Source organism: Passer domesticus, chromosome 7 (assembly GCF_036417665.1).
Source record: "Passer domesticus isolate bPasDom1 chromosome 7, bPasDom1.hap1, whole genome shotgun sequence".
NCBI lineage: Eukaryota > Metazoa > Chordata > Aves > Passeriformes > Passeridae > Passer > Passer domesticus.
Window position 1 is genome coordinate 528,745 of NC_087480.1, and position 20,727 is coordinate 549,471.

General features: G+C 49.6%; 1 protein-coding gene and 1 long non-coding RNA gene across 5 annotated transcripts in view; one reads left to right on the forward strand and one right to left on the reverse strand.

The window, feature by feature from the left end:
- The first annotated feature begins 1,294 nt into the window (after positions 1-1,294).
- LOC135304209 (uncharacterized) lies at positions 1,295-18,313 on the forward strand. The gene is made up of 3 exons (XR_010365627.1): positions 1,295-2,709; positions 11,922-11,974; positions 16,139-18,313. It is a non-coding gene; the product is annotated as an uncharacterized LOC135304209 (long non-coding RNA).
- Positions 3,952-20,727, reverse strand: part of FGF13 (fibroblast growth factor 13) — a 193,985-nt gene continuing 177,209 nt past the window's right edge. For all 4 annotated transcript variants that reach the window (XM_064426424.1, XM_064426427.1, XM_064426426.1 and 1 more), the window contains 2 exons: positions 5,799-5,997; positions 3,952-5,348 (listed from right to left, as the gene is read on the reverse strand). In XM_064426424.1, the coding sequence (XP_064282494.1) occupies positions 5,212-5,348; positions 5,799-5,997 (336 nt within the window). In that variant the 3' untranslated portion in view covers positions 3,952-5,211. The remainder of the gene's footprint in view (positions 5,349-5,798; positions 5,998-20,727) is intronic.

A 20,727-nucleotide genomic window follows, 5' to 3' on the forward strand; every position in this document is an offset into this window, starting at 1 on the left:
GTGTTACATCAGGAGGAGACCGAGCTGCAGAGTTTAGAGCAGCCATTCCCGAGCTGGGAAAACTCATCTCCCTTTGTTCCTTCTTGCAGCAAGCTGAGGCACAGGGAACTGGAGCACCCATCTCTGGGGCTGGCACCCAAGGTGCCCCTCGCTGGTTCAGGGGCACAGGGACAGGAGAGTGTGAGTCCAGAAGGGTCCCTGTGCCAGGGGAAGCTGAGCCATGCTGGGCAGACAGCCCTTCCAGTACCTGCAGTGACAAAAACCAGAGCCCAGACAGCAGAGTTTGCTTAAGAGAGAATTATTTATTGGAGGATAGGAGGTTGTTACGTACAGATTCTGTCCTGCAAAAGTCTCCTGGTCAAGGATACGTCAGGGGGACATGAACCCATGGGGCTGGCCCTGCAGAGATACTCAGACACAGCACAGCCCTGCCAGGCCTGGCTGCACGCTGGGCTCAGCTGGGAGGGCAGGGTACCTCAGCATCCCTGGGCTGGGCACAGCTCCTCATCCCTGGATTGTCACAGCTCCTCATCCCTGGATTGGCACAGCTCCTCATCCCTGGATTGTCACACCTCCTGCACCCCTGGGTTGGCACAGCTCCTCATCCCAGGACTGTCACAGCTCCTCATCCCTGGGCTGTCACAGCTCCTCATCCCAGGACTGTCACAGCTCCTCATCCCTGGATTGGCACAGCTCCTGCATGCCCAGGAGAGGGGCAGCAGGGGCCCTGCCCCTCCCTGGGCAGTCCCCAGGCTGGCAGTGATCTGGCTCCCACCGTGCCAGCAGGGCTGAGCAGGAGCCTGCAGAGACACAGCCATGCTGAGGTGGCATGGGCAAACTCCAGCTGAGCAGGGAAAGAAGTGAGAGAGGTCTGTGTGGCACAGAGAGGAGCTGTCCCCTCTCTGCTCAGCCCCAACCAGGCCAGGAGCACCCAGCTGTGCCAGGGGCTCCCAGTGCCCCAGGCTGCTGCCTGCAGGGCTGCCCTGCTCCTGCCCTGCAGCTGGAGTGCTCTGCCCAGCCCCGAGGGCTCTGCAGGTGGAGCCGGCTGTGTCAGAAGCTGCTGGGAGGGAGGCAGGGGCTGGCAGCTCCTGGCAGCCCTGCTGGAGGGGCAGGCACAGCAGCAGGGGCAGCTGAAAGGCATCCCAGCCCTGGCAGTGCCAGGGGCAGGAGCCCGTCCTGCAGGTGCTCAGAGCTCCCAGGAGCTCAGGGCTGGAGCCACAGCAGCCCCTGGGCCTCTCCTGACTGCGGCTGTGCCCTGCCTGCACTGCCCCTGCCTGGGGCACAGCACAGCAGCCTGACCAGTGCCCCCAGCTTTGACTGACAGACATCCACACTGACCTTCTCCAGCATTTGGCAGGTTTCTCAAAGGACGGGATTAGCCAGGAGAAAATCTAACTTCCTAATTTATGGGTGCTGAAATCAGTATTCTGGAGTCTGATTCCTCAGTCTGGTCCTCTGATGAAGCACACTCTTGTCTTAACTTTGCTGGCTGGGGCAGAATATTACCTTCACTCTGTGAAGTCACTGAACTCTAACTTTCTTTATTAAATCCAAATTGTGGCTCCAGAGCCTCCATGTAAAACCCACTCTGCTCATAGATACATAACCTTTTGTCTGCTACCAGCACTCCAGCAGGATTATTCCCCTTTCAGTCCTCAGTATCTGAAGGAAAAAATATTGTTGGACCCGTTTTGTCAGAAATGTAAGGTAATTGGCACAAACATCTGTTTCTGGCTCATCCATCACCACATCTCTGTCCTCTTCTCCAGCCAGGAGCAGCCTGTGTTTGCTGGGTGGACCAGAAAGCTTTGGAGCAGGAGATGTGGCAGTGAATGCTCACAGCACAGGGCTGGGTCAGACTGCGGGCTCAGAGCAGGACTGAAGAGAAGAAATTCCCTCTGACTGCAGGAGAGCTGCAGGCCTGAGGTACTGGGGATGGGGAGGAACAGGGCTGCTGGAGCCACGAAGCAAAGCAGCAGAGCTCCAGTTACCTCTAGGGTGGGAGACACCCAGAACTAGCTGGGCTGCAAATGTGCCTGTTCAAAACCAGGCTTTGTGTTCCTAAGGCTCCTTGCCTGGAACATGTGCCTGCAGGAGTTTGATGTTTGGGGATGGGAGGGGCAAGAAAATATTCCCCAATTTAGTTGAAGGGAAGAGATGATCCAGACCCACTGAGTTATCAAAACCTCTGGAGCAATCATGACCACATCTTCAGTTTTTAAAAGTTTTTTAAGGATTTCTGCAGCCCTGGATGTGCTCCCACTTTTGAAAGGGGTGAGCTGGGAAGCCTGGCCCCTCTAAGAGCAGGCCAGAGCTCTTCACTTGCTGTTTGCCATGAAACAACAAACCTGGAGGTTTGATCTGAAACAATCTCCTTCCCTCCTCTCCCAGCCCTGACCTTAAAGCTGGTTTTATTCCAGCTCGCTCAGGTGGGAGGAACACGGAGCAGACAACAGAATATCTCATTTTCATTTCAGCCTAACATTTAGGGGTAGATTTTTGCCTCCATCTCCATTATTGTCTTCCAGAACTGGTTCTTCAGCCACCCAAGATGAAAACTTGTCCCTGCTAGGACTTCTTGGAACACCTTGACGAGTGCAGCTCACCTGTCAGAGCTGCCTGGATGCTGCAGATGAGCAAAGGTTTCCTGGGAAGTTTTCTCCAGAGAGAAAAGGCAGGAGAGAGGGATCTTCTCCCTCCAGAGTAAAGGTATGAGCATCCCCAGGAGTGCTGAGCATCCCCCAGGAGTGCTGAGCCTCCCCAGGAGTGCTGAGCCTCCCCAGGAGTGCTGAGCCTCCCCAGGAGTGCTGAGCCTTCCCCAGGAGTGCTGAGCATCCCCAGGAGTGCTGAGCCATCCCCAGGAGTGCTGAGCATCCCCAGGAGTGCTGAGCCTCCCCCAGGAGTGCTGAGCCTCCCCCAGGAGTGCTGAGCATCCCCAGGAGTGCTGAGCCTCCCCAGGAGTGCTGAGCCTCCCCAGGAGTGCTGAGCCTTCCCCAGGAGTGCTGAGCATCCCCAGGAGTGCTGAGCCATCCCCAGGAGTGCTGAGCATCCCCAGGAGTGCTGAGCCTCCCCCAGGAGTGCTGAGCCTCCCCCAGGAGTGCTGAGCCTCCCCAGGAGTGCTGAGCCATCCCCAGGAGTGCTGAGCCTCCCCCAGGAGTGCTGAGCCTCCCCAGGAGTGCTGAGCATCCCCAGGAGTGCTGAGCCATCCCCAGGAGTGCTGAGCCTTCCCCAGGAGTGCTGAGCATCCCCAGGAGTGCTGAGCCTCCCCAGGAGTGCTGAGCCATCCCCAGGAGTGCTGAGCCATCCCCAGGAGTGCTGAGCATCCCCAGGAGTGCTGAGCATCCCCCAGGAGTGCTGAGCATCCCCCAGGAGTGCTGAGCATCCCCAGGAGTGCTGAGCCTCCCCAGGAGTGCTGAGCCATCCCCAGGAGTGCTGAGCATCCCCAGGAGTGCTGAGCATCCCCCAGGAGTGCTGAGCATCCCCAGGAGTGCTGAGCCTCCCCAGGAGTGCTGAGCCTCCATCCAGCAGAGCTGCCAGAGCTCAGGGGGCACACAGGGAGCAGGGGTGGCCAGGGCACAGAGGGGCAGCTCCGGGGCCAGCAGCTCAGCATGGCACAGCATGGCACAGCATGGCACAGCCCAGCTCAGCCCAGCCCAGCCCAGCTGAGCCCAGCTGAGCCCAGGGCTCACCCCAGGCCTGGGGACACCCGAGGCTGTGTTTGAGTATCTCAGCTGGGCACGCAGGACCAGCTCTGACAGTGCCCAAAAGCAAAGAAGGTTTGAATTCTGTATGAATGGCGTTACAGGGAATGACTGTCACACAGAGAGATTCTGAACATTAGTTACAAAGAATTTTGAACGTTTTGTAACTTCATAATTTAATTGCCAACCCTTTTCCCTTCAAACGAACCGTGGATGTACAGCATACAATCAAACAAGCTTTTTTAAAAAGTACATCTTAATATAAATAGTTTATTCAGTGCATGGTTGTGTATACAACAAATAATAAACAACTTTTTTGTACCAGGCAGAAAGCTGCCTGTACAGAACTAATTCAGTTTTGGAGCACAGAATCCAACGATGATTAATGCACAAAATCTGACACATCATGCAACTCTATGCCAATATTCCAACTTTCTCCCATGCAACAGACATGATGACCTAAATGGAAACCTAACTACATTTTTAAACAATTGTTTCCAATAGCATGTATAAGTATATGTTGTTTAGGGGTAACCTGTCCTAACGCTTCCTCCTACACAATATTCACGTGCCCGTTACAGTGAAAGGACTTTTACAAATAAGACGTTTCTTATAAAAAAATTAAGTCACCTTAATTCCACAGTTTCTGTCTTTAGAAAAGAAGCCACAACGATAGTTTAACATGACACACAAAATGGAATTAAGAGAAATCTACACTGGAGGATAATTTTATCCCTTTCTGTTAACTTCCACTTGGGATAACAAAACAACTCAATTCCTACAGACTGGGGTTAGCACAAGAACTTTACCAGAAACTACAAATCTATAAAAATTTATATTTCATTGTGTTTAAAACCACAAGAACACTGTTTGCTTGAGCCTGAGACACCAACTCTCAGTTCCAACCCTGAATTTTGAATTATTTTTTTAAAGACATAGCTTTAAAGACCCATTGGAGTTCAGAAATCAAAAAGTTGCACTATTCCAAATTAAAGGATACATTTTTTTATCAAGCCTTAGATATAAAACGGTAAGCCAAGGAAACAACAGAGTTTACGTATTTGTTTTTCGTTTGCCCCTATAAAACATACAAGCATTAAAATTTCCTTTGAAGAGCAAAAGTGGTCTTTTTCTGAGTTGGAAAGCAAATTCTTATCAGCAGTGAATGCTGTGAAATGTTTTAGTTTCGTTTTCCACAAAGCATAGGAGAGAGAGAGAAAAAGAGAAAGAAAAAGTGAGAGAGAGAAAGAGCTGGACATTTCTTCTCGGAGGTTTCCCGCAGCTGTGTCTGCTGCTGTCCTTGCCTTGCCTGGCTGTGCCCAAGCACACTCTACATGCCTGGGGGTTATCCTCTGCCAACAGAAGATCTAATGGCTGATAACGGGTGACCTATGGAGCTCGGTGCCTCGTCCTGGGCAACTGAAGGTTTGGATGAAAGACTGAGAGTAAGAATTCAACTGCATCCCGAGGTAAGGTTCTGTTAGAGAGCACTTGGCTGGCCTCAACCTGGCTACGTTGACTCGTTTTGGCTCATGGATTTACCCCCATTTAGCACTCCTGAAACGCTTCTGCTCTTTGTTGGGGTCCCACTTCCAGACCTGGAGAACTCTGTGAGATCGTGGAGGGAAGGCTCTTTGTACATGGCCACTGCAAGGCAAGAGAGAGCAGAACGTCAGCACGGCTGGGGCTGGGGCAGGGGCCAGCCCCGGCACTGGGACTGCTCAGCCAGCACCCTGCCATGGGAGGAGAGACCAACACCCAGGGCACGGAGCCCCCTTCCACTCCAAACACTCCCTGAGAGCCTCTCCAGTGCACTGGCATTTTACAGGAGGGGAAGACCACTCCTCCCTGTCCCAGGGCACTGACACAGCCCTGCAGGACACACCCAAGCTGACCCAAACCAGCACTTCCTAGGAACAGAGAAGAAGCCCTGGCAGGAGTTGTGATTTAACTGGTGGGACTCTGCTGAGATGAACACCACGGTACAGAACGTGACACTCCTGTTATATAAGCAGCTGGACAGGTCAAAATGTATGCACAGGAATTAAACACAACGCAGTATCAGTTCAGATAAATGGAGCAAACCCAGGCAATTACCTTTTAAGGGTTTTGGAAGAAAGTGTGCTGCAGGTTTATTCTTCTTCACGTGGTTTCCTTTCATTATTTCTCCTTCCTTGTTAAGACCCAAATACCAACCCCGGCCCGACTGCTGCTGTCTGTAGATCATTGAGGAGTATGTCACATAGTAGTTTTCAAATACTGATTCTTTGAACTTGCATTCAGGTGTAAAATGCTCCTGTAAGAAAGCAACAGATCAATACATACAGGGCCAAATCCCACATCAGTTAATGAAAAAGCATCAACATCCAGCACTTTCTGAACGGGCAGAAGTCATCCCTCTCATCCTCAACCATCCAGTTATGAAACGTGGGTCCTAAAAGCATTAACAAAGGAGTAACACAATTTGAAACCTGTGAAATGATGCTGTGAGCAGCTCTAAGTAGAATGTAATAAGATCTTTGTGAACAATGAGCAGAAAGTCAGAGGATTTATTGATTGATGCAGCCAAGGGATTCAGGCAGACCCGGAGCTGTTCACCCTGGGAGCAGCTGTGGTGCAGCCCTGCAGGCAGGAGGAGCCCACAGAGTGCTCTGTGCACTGACTGCTGCCCTCAGCTGTGCAAGGATGAGGGCAGAGCCGTGATGCCAGCAGTAAATGGTTGTCTCTCCCTAACCCTGACAGCCCTGGCTCCTTCGGCCTCGGACCCCCACAAGTCCTGCAACGTCTCACCTATGGACTCTAGAACATGCAGGAGGAAGGGTCTGGCCTGGCCATGCAGATGTTAACACCTCAGTGGTGCCTCAGTCTGCAGCACACAGCAGCCAGATGTTTGCTGGCCTTCCCCAGCTGCAGGGGAGCTGCCCTCGAGCTCACAGGACCCTGCAGAGCATGGCAGAAAGGAGGAAAAATTGTGCTTGGATAATGATTGTAATTTTGATTTTAAAATATCACAGGAAATTAAATGGCTCAGGAGCTGAAGATATTCTTATCTAGTTTCTAAAATATTCTCATGTGAGAAAAGGATGGCATTAGGAAAAAAAAGAACCCACCATTCTGCATTTTCTGCACATCTTTTGCCATTTTGTCTTTACAAGAGAAAGAAAAAAGCTCCCATTCTCTGACTGGCATTTGCTTCAACAAAGAATGTGAAGCAAGCAATTTTCTTCTTTTTTTCCTCTAAGCTAATTGGTTGTTATTTAGTTAATTGACAATTGGTTTCAATTGCTGTCAAATAGGGACAGTCATTGCATTTTTGTAAGATTTCTGCATAAAAGCCTTCCCTCACTGTTCTCTGCCCAGCACCAGCCATGGTAACAAAGACTATTGCAAGGGTATCATCCAATTAGAGCAAAATGGAAAACTACAGTGCTCCCACTGGCAGATTACGGTTTATGTACAGTAATTTGGAGCTGTTTTGGGTACAAAAGGCTCGCTTGTACACAGCAGCAGAGGGTCAGACTGCAAACAGAACCCGAGCATCTGCTCTGGAGCTCTCAGGGAGCAGCAGCCCAGAGTCCCTGACACGGACGGCACAGAAGGAAAGACCCAGAACCCCTCCGTCACTCCTGCTTTCCCCTCAGCTCTCCTGGAAGTGCTGTGCTCCTCTGAGTTTGCTGCTGAGCCCATGCCCAGCCTGGCAGTGCCCTGCAGGTGCAGCCCAGGCACCCCAGAGCCCCCCAGGGAAATCAATCCCTCCTGGAAATCCCTCCTGGAGCACCCAGGCACCCCAGGGAAATGCATCCCCCCTGGAAATCCTCCTGGAGCACCCCGGGATCCCGCAGGAGCTGCAGGGCTGGATCCTCCCCACAAACACAAAGTCACCTGTCCATACCAGGCTCAGTTAGGACACATTCCTCATTCCCTGCAGGTACTGGGCACTAAGGCAGAGCCCCTGGTCCCCTGGGCTGGCAGGGACCCGTGCCCCTTTCTGCTGGCTGCAGCTCTGCGAGGGGCACTGGCACCCCCCTGGCAAAGCTGCAGCCCCTGGGCAGCTCTGCCTGGCCCTGCACAGCCAGCAGCTGGGGCTCTGGGGGAGGACACAGCATGGGGCACTGCAGGACAGGGCAAGCAGCTGCAGGGTGGCCACTGTGTCACCTCTGCTGGCAAATTCTCCATCAATACCCTGAGCAAGAGCTCCAGTCAGCAGAGGCTGTGCCCCAGTCAGCACCAACGCTTCCCAGCTCACAGCCAATGCTATGGCAGATTTACAAGCACAAGTGTTGGTTATTCCAAGGCCAGGTTTCTCCTGTCTCTCAGCTGTCCTTCCAGTCCATCCTTGCAATGAAAACAATGCAAATGAGTTCTGGAGAGTCCAGCGTTATGGAAACATTATTACACAAAACCGATGAAAAGAATTCTTTCTGTGAAACACTATTTCCATCTCTGCTTTCCTCAAAAGTCACTGATGATGGCACCTAAATGAGAATAAACTGCAGTCACTCAAGCCCCTCACACAGGCACCCCTAACACTGACTGAATGAATGAATGAATCAATAAAAGGGAAAAGACAGTGCTGGAGTCACTGTGGTCATGACTCAGCCATGCTCAAGGAAGCAGGAAGATGAACTGTCAGGGCTGCTCCTTGGTTTGGAGCTGATCAGCTGAACTGCTGAGAGGCTCCTTCATGAACAAATCTGTAGCTGCATTGAACATGTGAAGAATAATTAAAAAATAATAATTTGGTGTATGATAATATGGTAAAAAGGCCTCATGGCATTTTTTATGCACTCAGAGTAGCTGTATTTCCAGGCAGCTGACTAGATTATCTCTAAAATAATTCAGGCTACATTACAGAATGCCAAGCCTGAAAGCTAAAACATCATAAAAGCCAATCTGGAATTCCTCCTGCTGTATGTGCAGAAGACATATCTGAAGCCAAACCCCCTGGAATTATCAGCCATCACACCCACCTAGCCTGCAGGACTGCATGTTAATTATCATTATTTAATTATTGTTCATAAAATGACTCTGAGCAGGGATTCAGGCTCCCAGAGCCGACAAGGGGAACCTGTGGGTGAGGAAGGTGCTCAGAGCCCCTGCTGGGATGGCTGATGCTCAGGGCACAGGGCAGGAGGAGTTTGCTCTCTGCCATTCACTGCATTCTGAATGGGCACTGGGGAGAGCACCAGCAGGGGCCACCACCAAATTCTTCAAGCCTCGAGGTCAGGACTGGGTTTGCTCAATGTTTCTTCTCACCACAGGTGGAATATCCTGCAGCAGGATATTAGAACAATCCCAGGTTGTTCAAATATTGTTCTGGGATTGCTCAGTCCCAGACAGAACAAACCCTACAGCAGTTTATTAGAACAATTACAGATTTTGTTCAGATGGACTTAGTGCTAGAGGCATGAGTAAACAGCAAGAAAAGAATATTTAACTTTGAAAAGTATTCAAGAAAAGTATTGTGTACTTGGGAAACTTGGAGAATGTTCTTATATATTGAGCATGTAATTATATTCCTTGTGATCAATGACTATGTCTGTGTACAGGATTTATCCTTTATTTTCTCCACTTAATGAAAATTGGATTTTTTTCCCTCCATATCCCAATTTCTTTCAGAACTATAATGTAGCCCAGGATTCCATTTTATAATCATGAATTTTTGAAGGAGCCTCGTTAAGGCTCCAGAGTAGTGATTTTCTGCACCAGTGAGCCTGCCTTTTTTTATTAACAGAGATTGATTTTCTCCATGCTGGCATGTGAGGTTCCAGGGTGTATCCTGTGCACCATCACCCTGCAATGTGCAGGGCTGTCAGCAGCACAGGATGGGAATATTTCAGCTTTCACGTTACCAGGAGTAACAGCTTTGGATCCCCCGTGCGAGGAGCCTGAAGAGCTGGGATTTCCTGAGCCCCAGGAGCCTTTTGCTGCAGCAGTGGGAAAGGACAGTTACCTCAGAGCAATGCATTTTCATCAGAGGTAGCACATTTCCAGTCCCACAGTGCTTGAGTTCCCCTGTGTGAGGAGTGCTGGTGATGTCAGGGGAGCAGCTCTGCTCCTGCACAGGTCCTGCTCTGGCCATGGCATTGCCACTGTACCAAACACAGCAAAGACACTTTTCCAGAAAGCCCTGGGGCTTTTGAGGGCTGCTGGCTCAGCTCAGGGAGCAGCACCACTTTGGCCATGCCCTTGCAGTGAGTTTTCACAGACTCTGCAGGCAGCCTCAGGAGGGCTGGGAGCTGAACTACCTGCTACAGACAAACTGCCAGCTGGACTGGGGAACAATTCCCTGGAGTTCACTTCCAGGTATGTGTACTGGCCATACAACCAGGGAAGGAAGGAAATTAGATCAAAAATTATATAGAGAACAGACACTGGATTTATTCAGGAAAACAACTTAATGACAGGAGTGAGAGGGAGGCAAAGCTTTCTGGAGAGTGATCCCAAACAGCTCCACAGAATGGATTTTCCTTATTGCTAGTGCAATGAACAGGAGTTTGTCAAGTGAAACACAAACTGTCAGTGGTGTGTAAAATTATTTAGTGCAAAGCTTGTGAAGGGTACAATGGAGCCCAAGGAAGCAGCTGGATAACCAGGATCTCCAGAGAAAGATTTCAGGTTGTCACTACGTTTTCTTTGAATCCATGAGAAAAGCACTGAAAAGAGCCCCTAATGATTCCCTTGACATCATTCCTTTGCACAGGAAACCAAATGCACAAATTCAGGGGAAAACACCCACAGTGAACCGAAGTAGAAAACATTAATTACAAAAACAGAGATTCAGAGGTGTGAATTTTGTTCATTACTCTTTTTCTACCCTTAGCAGTGACTCAGTTGAGCAAGTCTCCATCTTTGCCCAGGTTTTTAGAGGCCTTTAGGCCCATCAATAACCAGCTATTTAAAGCTGGCTGCGTCACCTCCGCGCGCTCTGCCCGTCAGGATGTGCAGCCTGGTGACCCCAGGGAAAGCACTCGGAGGCTGTAAACAAGGCTGGAATGTGACTGAGGCAGGAACTATGCATAATCATGTTACTGCTCCCCTGTCTTCTGGTGATGCTTCACTTCACAGCTGTGTTCATTAACCAAAGCGTTCCTTAACTGGGGCAGGAGAACTAAGATACAATACACAGAGAAGGGAGGCACTCTTCTGGTTACTGCAGAGGAAATGAATCCTGCTGGAAAACCACCTGCAATGGGGCTTAAAACTTCTGCAAGATGCCCAGGAGTCCAGCTCAGAGATGTCAAACACAGGTCCCTGTCCTAACCCATCCCACCAAGTTTTGACATACAATGTACTTGGGATGAAGAAGGACAGAAGACCCACTTCACCCCAAATTCTTCTCTTGGACAGAAGACCCACTTCACCCCAAATTCTTCTCTTGGACAGAAGACCCACTTCACCCCAAATTCTTCTCTTAGACAGAAGACCTGCTTTACCCCAAATTCTTCTCTTGGACAGAAGATCCACTTTACCCTAAATTCTTCTCTTCTGCATCATGCTTACCTTGATGATGCTGGAAGCACTGTAGAGGGAAACCTCTGCCACTACCTGAATGATTACCTGAATGATCAAGTCTTATTTTAACAGATGCCAGTGCTTGCACCCACCCTGTTTTAGTTTCTGCAGCTGCAGGAGGAGCGCTCAGGTCCCTGGAGCAGCGCAGGCAGCTGCAGCAGGTGCTCTGTGTGCAGGTATCAGTGTGCAACAAACAGCCCGAGCCCACTGGGGCTGAGCATCACTCCAGCAGCCTTGGGGCTGTGCCAGCTGCTGAATCGTGCTCCCTCTGAAAACTACCAGAGAGCTCCCTTTCCCTCTCAGCAGGCTCTCAGCTCTCCCCAGAGCAGCCAATCCTTTTCATAATTTTCCTAAGCTCATTATCTCTGTTCCCTGCCACAGTGGCTTCCACAGGTGAATCCAGCACTGTGGAAAACATATTTAAAATGTGTCTGCTGTTGTTTTTTATCATAAGCACACTTCTTGTCTTTTTTTTTTTAAGCTTTCTACTCTCAGCTTTTAATTTTGGAAAACAGCACATAAAAGTACTCTGTGCCATTCATTACCCCACATCTCTCCATCGTGCCTCTGCTTATTCATCTCTTGTCTTAAATAAGCAGGCCTAATCTTTTTAAATCTCTTCTCATATGAAAGTTTCTCAGTGCCTTTAATCATTTTCATTACCCTTCACTGAATTATTTCTTTTTTTCCCTCTATCATCTCCAGAACTGAAACACAACATTTAAGAAGAGGCTGCACCATTGAGTTGCATAACAGAGGTAAGGTATTTTCAGACATTTGTCTTATGACAAAGTAAAATGGACTTTGTTGCTCAACCTCACTATTGAAAAGTTCTCTGTCTTTTCAGTTGTGTCTCTGATAAATATAGTCCAATTTTATGGTATTTCTGACCCTCTGATTAGTCAGTGTACCCAAGCTTAAATATTAAAGGAAGGGAGAAAGATGCAAAAAGCAGCTTGAACAGCTTTCTTCCCCAGAACTAGAGCAGAGAGCCCCAAAGATGCTAAGCAACCTACTTTATAACAAATCCATTATTACACACAGAACCTGCCAGACACTGCAATCAGATTTCTAGCAGTTATAATTGACATCAAATCCTGGTATTGCCAAATCTCTCCAGCACAGCTGTTGAGCAGAATGTCTTCAACTTAAGGGTATCATTTAAGTGTGTGCCTTTTAAAAATAACAGACCTAAGTTGAAAAAAAATCCCTTTAAAGTGTGAGGATCATCTCCTGCTCTCAGTCACAGACAGCCCTTCATGCCCTTGTTCCAAGGGCCATGCTCTGAGCCCACTGGCACTGCCTGGACATGGCCAGTGGCACCTGAGGGAGCAGAGAGCCAGAGCCCCAGCATAGCATGGTATGGCATGGCACAGTGCAGCCCAGCCCAGCCCAGCCCAGCCCAGCCCAGCCCAGCCCAGCAGAGCCCCAGCATAGCATGGTATGGCATGGCACAGTGCAGCCCAGCCCAGCCCAGCCCAGCCCAGCCCAGCCCAGCAGAGCCCCAGCATAGCATGGTATGGCATGGCACAGTGCAGTACAGCCCAGCCCAGCCCAGCCCAGCCCAGCAGAGCCCAGCCCAGCAGAGCCCAGCCCAGCAGAGCCCCAGCATAGCATGGTATGGCATGGCACAGTGCAGTACAGCCCAGCCCAGCCCAGCCCAGCCCAGCAGAGCCCAGCCCAGCAGAGCCCAGCCCAGCAGAGCCCCAGCATAGCATGGTATGGCATGGCACAGTGCAGCCCAGCCCAGCCCAGCCCAGCCCAGCAGAGCCCCAGCATAGCATGGTATGGCATGGCACAGTGCAGTACAGCCCAGCCCAGCCCAGCCCAGCCCAGCCTGGCTGGGGAGATGGAAGAGATCTCCTCTGGACTGACACCCCTGACTTCATGCACATTCATTTCAAAGGGCTGGAAAACAATGATCTAATCAGTGTTTGCAGCAAGCTCTACATCTCTCTGTTTAATTACAAGCAGGACATGACCCCTCCTGCAGTGGAAGCTCCTAAGTTCTGTGGAAAATCAAGAAAGCACACAGGGCTTTTTCTGTTCTGGGGAGGAGCAGCTGAATGGACAGGCTCAGAGCAAGGGGCAGTGCTGCTAGCAGGGGATGCTGGCTGTGCCAGCCTGCAGTCTGGCTGTGCCCGTGCAGCTGCTCAGTCCAGGGCACAGGGATCCCCTCTGCTCCCCGAGTGCCATCCTGTGCTGCCATGGCACAGCCTGCAGCACAGCCTGCGCTCTGCCCGGCCTCCCCAGCTCCAGCAGCTCTGCTGACGCTGGACAAGGATGGGGTCTGCACCAGAGGAAGAGCTCAGCTGCTGCTGAACGAGCTCTTTTTGTGCACACCAGCAATTGCCTCTGCTCGGTGACTGCGAGAGGCTGCGAGTGGAAGATAAATGCCAGCAGGAGCTGCAGAGCAGGATAATGCCACACTGCATCACACAGGCTCCTGCTGCTGTCAGCTGCACGGGCACAGCCAGCCCTGCCCTCTGCCCGTGGTGCCATCCTGGTGCTGTGGCTCAGCACGCCTGGGTGCTCAGCACAGCTCTGTCCCTCCTGTGGCAGCCCCAGCCCTGTGCTGTCCCCACGCTGCCCTGGGCACTGCCTGTGCTGCAGCTGCTGCCTCAGAGGAGCCTCCCCTGCAGCAGCACTGCCAAACCTATTTTGGGAACCCCCTGGACAGCTTTGTAAAGAAATACGTGCAGCAGAGCTTTTGGACTGGGATTATATACTAAAACATAACACCAAACTAACAGGCCTATTAATTAATATTAGCCTATTAATATTAGGCTTTTATTCTGAAGCATTGCATTGCAAGCATAATTGTTAATACGGATAATGTCAGTGTTGGGAAACTTAAGCAGGATATCACACTCAACATAAGCAGTGACTCCTTCAGAACCTGATCCAAAAGGTATTGTAACCAAGGCAAATATTACCCGTGCCTTTCCTGCATTTTGGTTAGCTCCTAATGTTCAGGTAGCCTGCAAAGACACACAGACATCTTGCTTTAAGAAACCCAAGATATTTGCTATTTGTCACTATTAATTCAGCTCATGTAATACAAAGTGGAAATGTAAAAACTGAGCTTCATAACAATAATGTGAATGCAAGGAACTGGTTAGCTCCATCCTGACCAAAGCAGCACCTCTGTCTGACCAAATGGGAATGAGACCTTTTCAAATGAGCTTGATTTACTGAAACTGCTCCTTCATGCGTGCCATGGGTGGATGTTTTTCAAACCTCAGCAGGCTGGCAGTGCCAGGGCATTGCTGGCAGCCAAGCCCTGCTTCATGCTGCTCCTTGGAATGTGTGCCCCCTCCTTGATGCTATTGCCCACATGGTGCTAAGGGCACCTCAGAGGGATGTCTGTCCTCTGTCCAGCAGCTCACTGTGAGATCTGAGAGACTTCACATGGCAAAACCTTCAGTAACAAGGTAATAAAGGCTTATGCAGGAGAGATGAGATACAAGAGTGGCCCTTTACTTGAGAGCTGATGCTGACTGGTGGAACACATTCCCTGCAGCAGGTGAAGGCCCCACCTACAAAGGAACACAGAACACAGCCTAAATCTCTCTCTGTAAATCACATGTACATGTCTTGTAAGCAATTTAAGTTTGGGGGAAGTTTTCCAGCACTTGTGTGTCCTCTTAACACGCCTCCACTCCAGCGAGCCAGAGAAGCCAAGAAACAGCCCTGACCTTCCAAGAGACAGCTGAGCACACAGATAAGCTCACAAAGCTCTGGCTTCTTTCTGCCACAGCGACAGGCACTTTGCAAAGGCCTGTCACTTGGCTGCTTTATGACTCCCTGCTGCCCCTGGGCTGTGTAAAAGATTACTCTGGAGCCAGACTTTTGGGAGACACCATGCTGCTGTTGTCTAAGCAGCAGAGGAGAAACAGGTCCCTGGTAAAACACTTGCAAACCTAATTTGAACTTGGAAGACACCCAAATGTCTCTGGGAGGTGCAATTTAAAACCCTAACCTAAGATAGCCTGGACTGCAATCACGGATTTCTGGGAATGCTGTGACACTTGCTCCAACACTGCAGAGATCTGTATTATAACCTTTCCACAGGGGAGCTGTTCTGAGTTCTCTTACAGTGAAAAAATTAGAAAAACACCAAATTCAAACATAGGTATGACCACTAAATGACTTGGACATGTACTCCAGCAAGTCTCTCAGGCTTCCTGAGAATCTGAGTCAAAGAACCCTTTCCATCTCCATCCCCATCCCCTGATAGTGCTGCCTGTTGAAGAGACAGGGAGCTCCCTGAAAGGATTTAGGAGGGTTTGAGTGAAATCTTTGTCCCTGAATCACACAAAAAGGTGAATGATGTGAGCACTTTGATTTGAGAACTAAAGCCTGTGTCTCTGCCTCAGAAAGTTTGAAGCACAGCTGAAACAAAGAACTGGCAGGAGATTACCAGATGCTGGGTACTGTGCCACAAGGAGGAATCTGAGAGCCAGGCCCAGGTTTACATTGAAAACTACTGCTGTATTTTTCTTGAGGTATCTGAAGGGCCTGGGATCAGCTCTGCCTCTGAGCTGTGGGTCCCTGTGTGCAGTCACAGCTGCTGCAGCAGCCAGGGTGAGCAGGGTGAAACCAGCCTGCAGTACAAGGGTGTCCATCACAAAAGGTGATCATCTTTCCCCTTCCCCAGTGCCTGATCTCCCATTCCACTGCCAGGGATCACTTCACTGATCCCTGCCCAGCCACGGGTGCCCAGAGGGAGCAGCTCTCGTGTTCACAGCAACACCACCCAAAATGATCATCTTAGCAGGGGCTCCTGCACTTCCATTACAGTGCAGTGCTCTTAGAATTAGTCCTAGGTGGCTTTGCCGAGGATTAATTTGGTCTACAAACTAATTACTTTCTTTCTGCAGGTTATAACAGTTTGTCTGCTGGTCTCTTGTCTTTTTAAGCTCCTGCTGGTGAGATTCAGCTCTTCACTTCACTGTCTCCCACCACTGGATGCCTGTTACCAAAATCAGCTGCTGGCAGAGCTGCAAACACAACCAGGAAAGCCCGGAATGCAAACTGGAAAATGATGAGGAAGAAAAAGATTCATTTCTTTCCTGAGATTTTGCAAAGCCGTTACCTGTTTTTGAATGGCATTTCCAATTCAACACTGGGAACTGCTAAAGCATTTACATAAGAATGCAAAAATGCACACATTATCACTGCAGGAAGCACTTAAAATTTAAGATAATTATATAGTATGGAAACCATTTCAAAGGACTCAAACAAAATAACAACTAATTCTAGAGAGTCACCCTTTAAGATGATTATTACTCTGCATTGCCACTGATCTCCCACTAAAAAAATCCTTCTTTACAATTATATACACATTATAAATTCCTACTTTGTTCTTCCACCACCAAGCTCCTACAGCTGCCACTGACAAATCTGCATTCTCTGAGAGCTTATCTAGACAACCGAAATCTCACCCTGGGAACAGAGGTGAAACATGGCACACACAGGGTCGGGGCCACGCTCCCTTCCCGGCTGTGCAGCACAGGAGCATTCCTGGCAGGAGCCTGCCCTTCCCTGCCGTGCCATGAGCAGCAGAATCCCCCGCTGGGTCAGCAGCAAGGGGGATCCCCAAGAGCCTGGGAGCCCCTGGGCCCTCATCCCCTGGACCCGGCTGCTGCTCCTCATCTGGGCAAGGTAACAGGGAGCAGGAGGAAAGCATTCTGTCAGCTGCTGTCCCACCGAAAGATCCCATTTCAGCTGCAGAAAGCTGGCGTGGGAAGGGAGGAGCACGCCGGTGAGGTGGAGCTGCCTCTCTCCACCTCCTGCTCCCACTCCCCATGTCGCTCTGCCTCCTGCCCCACTGCTGCCGTTCTCTTGTCTTTTCCACAAGTGTCCCAGGGAAAAAAAAATAAAACAGTCTGCCTAGCTCTATTGCTCAAAGCAAACGCATCTGGGGAAAAACTTATCTGCCAAAGCCTAATATGTTTTTATTGGATATCTGCTAAGAGAGATTTACAGAAGCTCATGCCAAAGTCAAACTACTTTTTTTTTCCCCACAGCAAGGGCAAAAGTACAAACTGAACTCAGAGCAAATGAAATTTTCTTGTCTCAGCTATTATGGAGACTTAACAAAGTCCCACACCAAGTCTCAGACTTAATGGACAAGAGAAAGTGTTTTCTGAGTCTAATTATTGGAAATAACTGCAGTGAAAATAGCTGGAACTTTCCCACAAACTTCAGCCTGAGAAAGAAAACACATACATTTAAAATCTTGTATTTGGACAAAGTCCAGAGTAAATTAAGACAGTATCTGGTAATGGGAGGTACAGGCAGCCCATGAATAGGTGTGTGCTGCTGCAGGTTTTCCACACAACTGTCTCAAACCAACCAAAGCACTGGAGCTCACTGCTGTCACCTCTCAGTGTTGCAAAAAGACAGAAGAGCTGTGCCCAGGGATGGTGTGGGTGTGATCTGTGGTCAGCACCTGCTGACCTTTCAGGGCTCAGGGACAGCCTGGGAGCTGAGCACTCCAGAAGCAGCAGAGCACTCACTGCAACACCCAGCTCTGCACTCAGCAGTGACTGCACCTGGGGAAGCCATGAATGGCTGCACTCATTGTGACAACGAGCACTACTAAATAATAATCACATTTCCACATTGAAGTGTGCATCCAGAAAACAGTTTTGAAGAGATTCACCTTCCCTGCTCCCAGCAGCTGCAGCCAGTGTGATGCAAGAATCCCAAGGATTGAATTATTTCTGCAGACAGGAAAATGATTTATATATTTTTAAATAAATAATGTGATTTATGTAAAAAAGGCTTATAACCTAAGAATTGAATTATGTATAGAGTAGTTCATCATTGGGGTTTTAATATGACACCTCTAAAATATGCATACAGGTCAGTGATTTACTAATAACCTACTCTTACAACACAGGCACACAGAGATGCAAAGCACAACAGGCTTAAACTCCTTAAACCCCCAATTTCCATTCTCACTGCTATATAAAAATAAAGAAGTATTTAAATTAAGTTGGTTTTATTATCCCTTTTTAAGTCTTAATCCATCACTGGGCTACCTTCTACCACAGCACATAAATAAATCAGCCTTTCATTGCCAGAGACCTTTACAATACTGTTGTTGTTCATTTACTTTTAGTTTTCTAGGTATGCTGGTCATATCCCAAGCATGCAAAAAGGATCTACTTGCCCTAAGAAACTGCCCTAAGATCAAAAAATAAATATGATAAAGATGAAAAAACATTCATCAGAGGCAGCAGGAAATGAGGGCAGCAGTGATGTCATGCTCAGAGTGAGTTTGAGAAGGAAATCCCTGGAGCTGGAGTGCACCCCAGAGCCAGAGCAGCTCGGCCCTGGGAGTGAGCTCCTGGCAGTGTGCAGTGCTCCAGGAACGTCCTGCTGCCTCCTCAGCACGCCTGGCTGCCCGTGTCTGTCCTGGCTGCCTGTGTCTGTCCTGGCTGCCAGCAGCACCTCCCAGCGCTCAGATGTTGTTCCCTCACGAGCACTTTCACCAGGAAGGAAATGAAAACCCAGCTCTTCCACGTCCTGCCCAAGGCCAACGAGGAATTTATTGCCCAGCATGGATGAAAACCCCAGAACACCTCTTGCACCACTGGTGGTTTTAGTACAGATTTTGCTGTCTCTGCTGACTCCACTGAGCTCTCAGCAATTGAGGGCAGGGTGAGTCTGGAGGCTCCTGACCTGTTTGTTCTTAAACCTGTAAAGTGCCCTGAGACAGCCCCAGTACCTGCACTCTCCTTACCCCTCGTGCTACTTTGCCAAAGCTGTATCTTGTCTCTTTCTGCACAGCAGAAGGGAGCTGGGTGCACCAGCAGCAAGGTGCTCCCCGGGCTCAGAAACCAGTGAGGCACCCTGCACGAGGAAGCTCCTCCATGGCCTGGAAAGGAGTCCTGGAGTGCTGGGGGGAAAGCAGAGGGAGGAGCTGCTGCTGAGCACTGCTCCAGTAAAACACGGCATCACCAGTTGCCCGCTGCACCAGTTACAGGCTGTAGCTACAAGTAAGTCAAGTACTTTATTTGTGTAATTACAAGGAACTGATCCCTGGGGGTCATACAAATAATTCAGTATACTAGCTAAAAATGAGCTTTCTGAGAACATTTACACTACTATAATCTGATGGGATGCAGAATTCTGGAAAATAAATGCCAAAGGGGATGAAAAAACAGCTAAAGCTCATTTATTTTTTAAATCAGATTAATATTAGCTCTTTTTTTGGTGTGTATTTGCTCAGCTTTAAGGAATAGCCTCTCTGCTTCTTTGTTGCTATTTGTTTTTCTTGGGCAATGTATCCCAACCTGAGGAACTGTAAGGGAGGCTCAGCACCAGTGCCAAGGAGTGAAAGGCAGGTATAATAAAGCCACACTGCACGCTACATGTGGGAGGCTCCTCTGTCCATCAGCCCTTCCAGGAGCTTCTGAAAAATAACCCCTGATATTAAACTGATCACCTTGTGTCAAATGGCAGAGTGACAGCAGAGAAAATTTACCTGGGTAATAACTCAGCCATAGAGGTACGTACAGGAGGAGGAAATGAGGCTGCTGCAGACACAGCAATAACACCGTGAGGCAAAATCCAATATTGGAAGAGATAAAAGTTTTCCATCCCAATATTCCTCTGTGACAAGTAAGAAAGAGTATGCATAAGAACAAGGGGAAAAGATGAAAGATAGCAGCAGAACAGGCCTTTGAGAGGGGAGCTACAGGTAATGAATGTCTGCACAGAGAGCAGGTGAGGAGAGGGGCAGGGCTGGGGGCTCAGTACCCTGCTCAGCCCTGTTCAGCCCTACTTAGCTCAGCTTGGCTCAGCTCAGCTCAGCTCAGCTCAGCTCGGCCCGGCTCAGCTCAGCCCTGCTCAGCTCAGCTCAGCTCAGCCCAGCCCAGCCCAGCCCAGCCCAGCTCAGCTCAGCTCAGCCCTGCCCAGCTCAGCTCAGCCCTGCCCAGCTCAGCTCAGCCCAGCCCAGCTCGGCTCAGCCCAGCCCAGCTCGGCTCAGCCCAGCTCAGCCCAGCTCAGCCCTGCCCAGCCCTGCCCAGCTCGGCTCGGCTCAGCCCTGCAGGGACCCCTTCCCAGGGCTGCTCCCACCCCACCCCACCCCAGCAGGCTGGCAGGGCCAGGCAGGGCTGGGCTGGCAGGGCTGGCAGGCGAGCCAGGAACAGAATGCGTGCCACTGGCATGTTTCCTAACAGCCCTGACAGATCTTAATAAGCAAGCTATTCTCCAGCTTTGATTTGAGGTGTATATAATTAGGTAATGTGGGTGTTGAGTGATAAAACCCACAAGAAATACACAAATTAGAAGCACAGATTTTTTTGAAACCATGGCCTGTTTCAGACTAAGTGGCATGACCTATTTTTTATTGTATTATTATATTTGGAAAATAAAAGGAAAACTTTTCTGTTTCATCTCTTCTTCAGCATAGGAAAGATTGGGGACAAATGATACTGCTCTTTCAAGTTCTCCTCTTTCAAAACTTAAGAACCTTTATTTGTCATTTGATTTC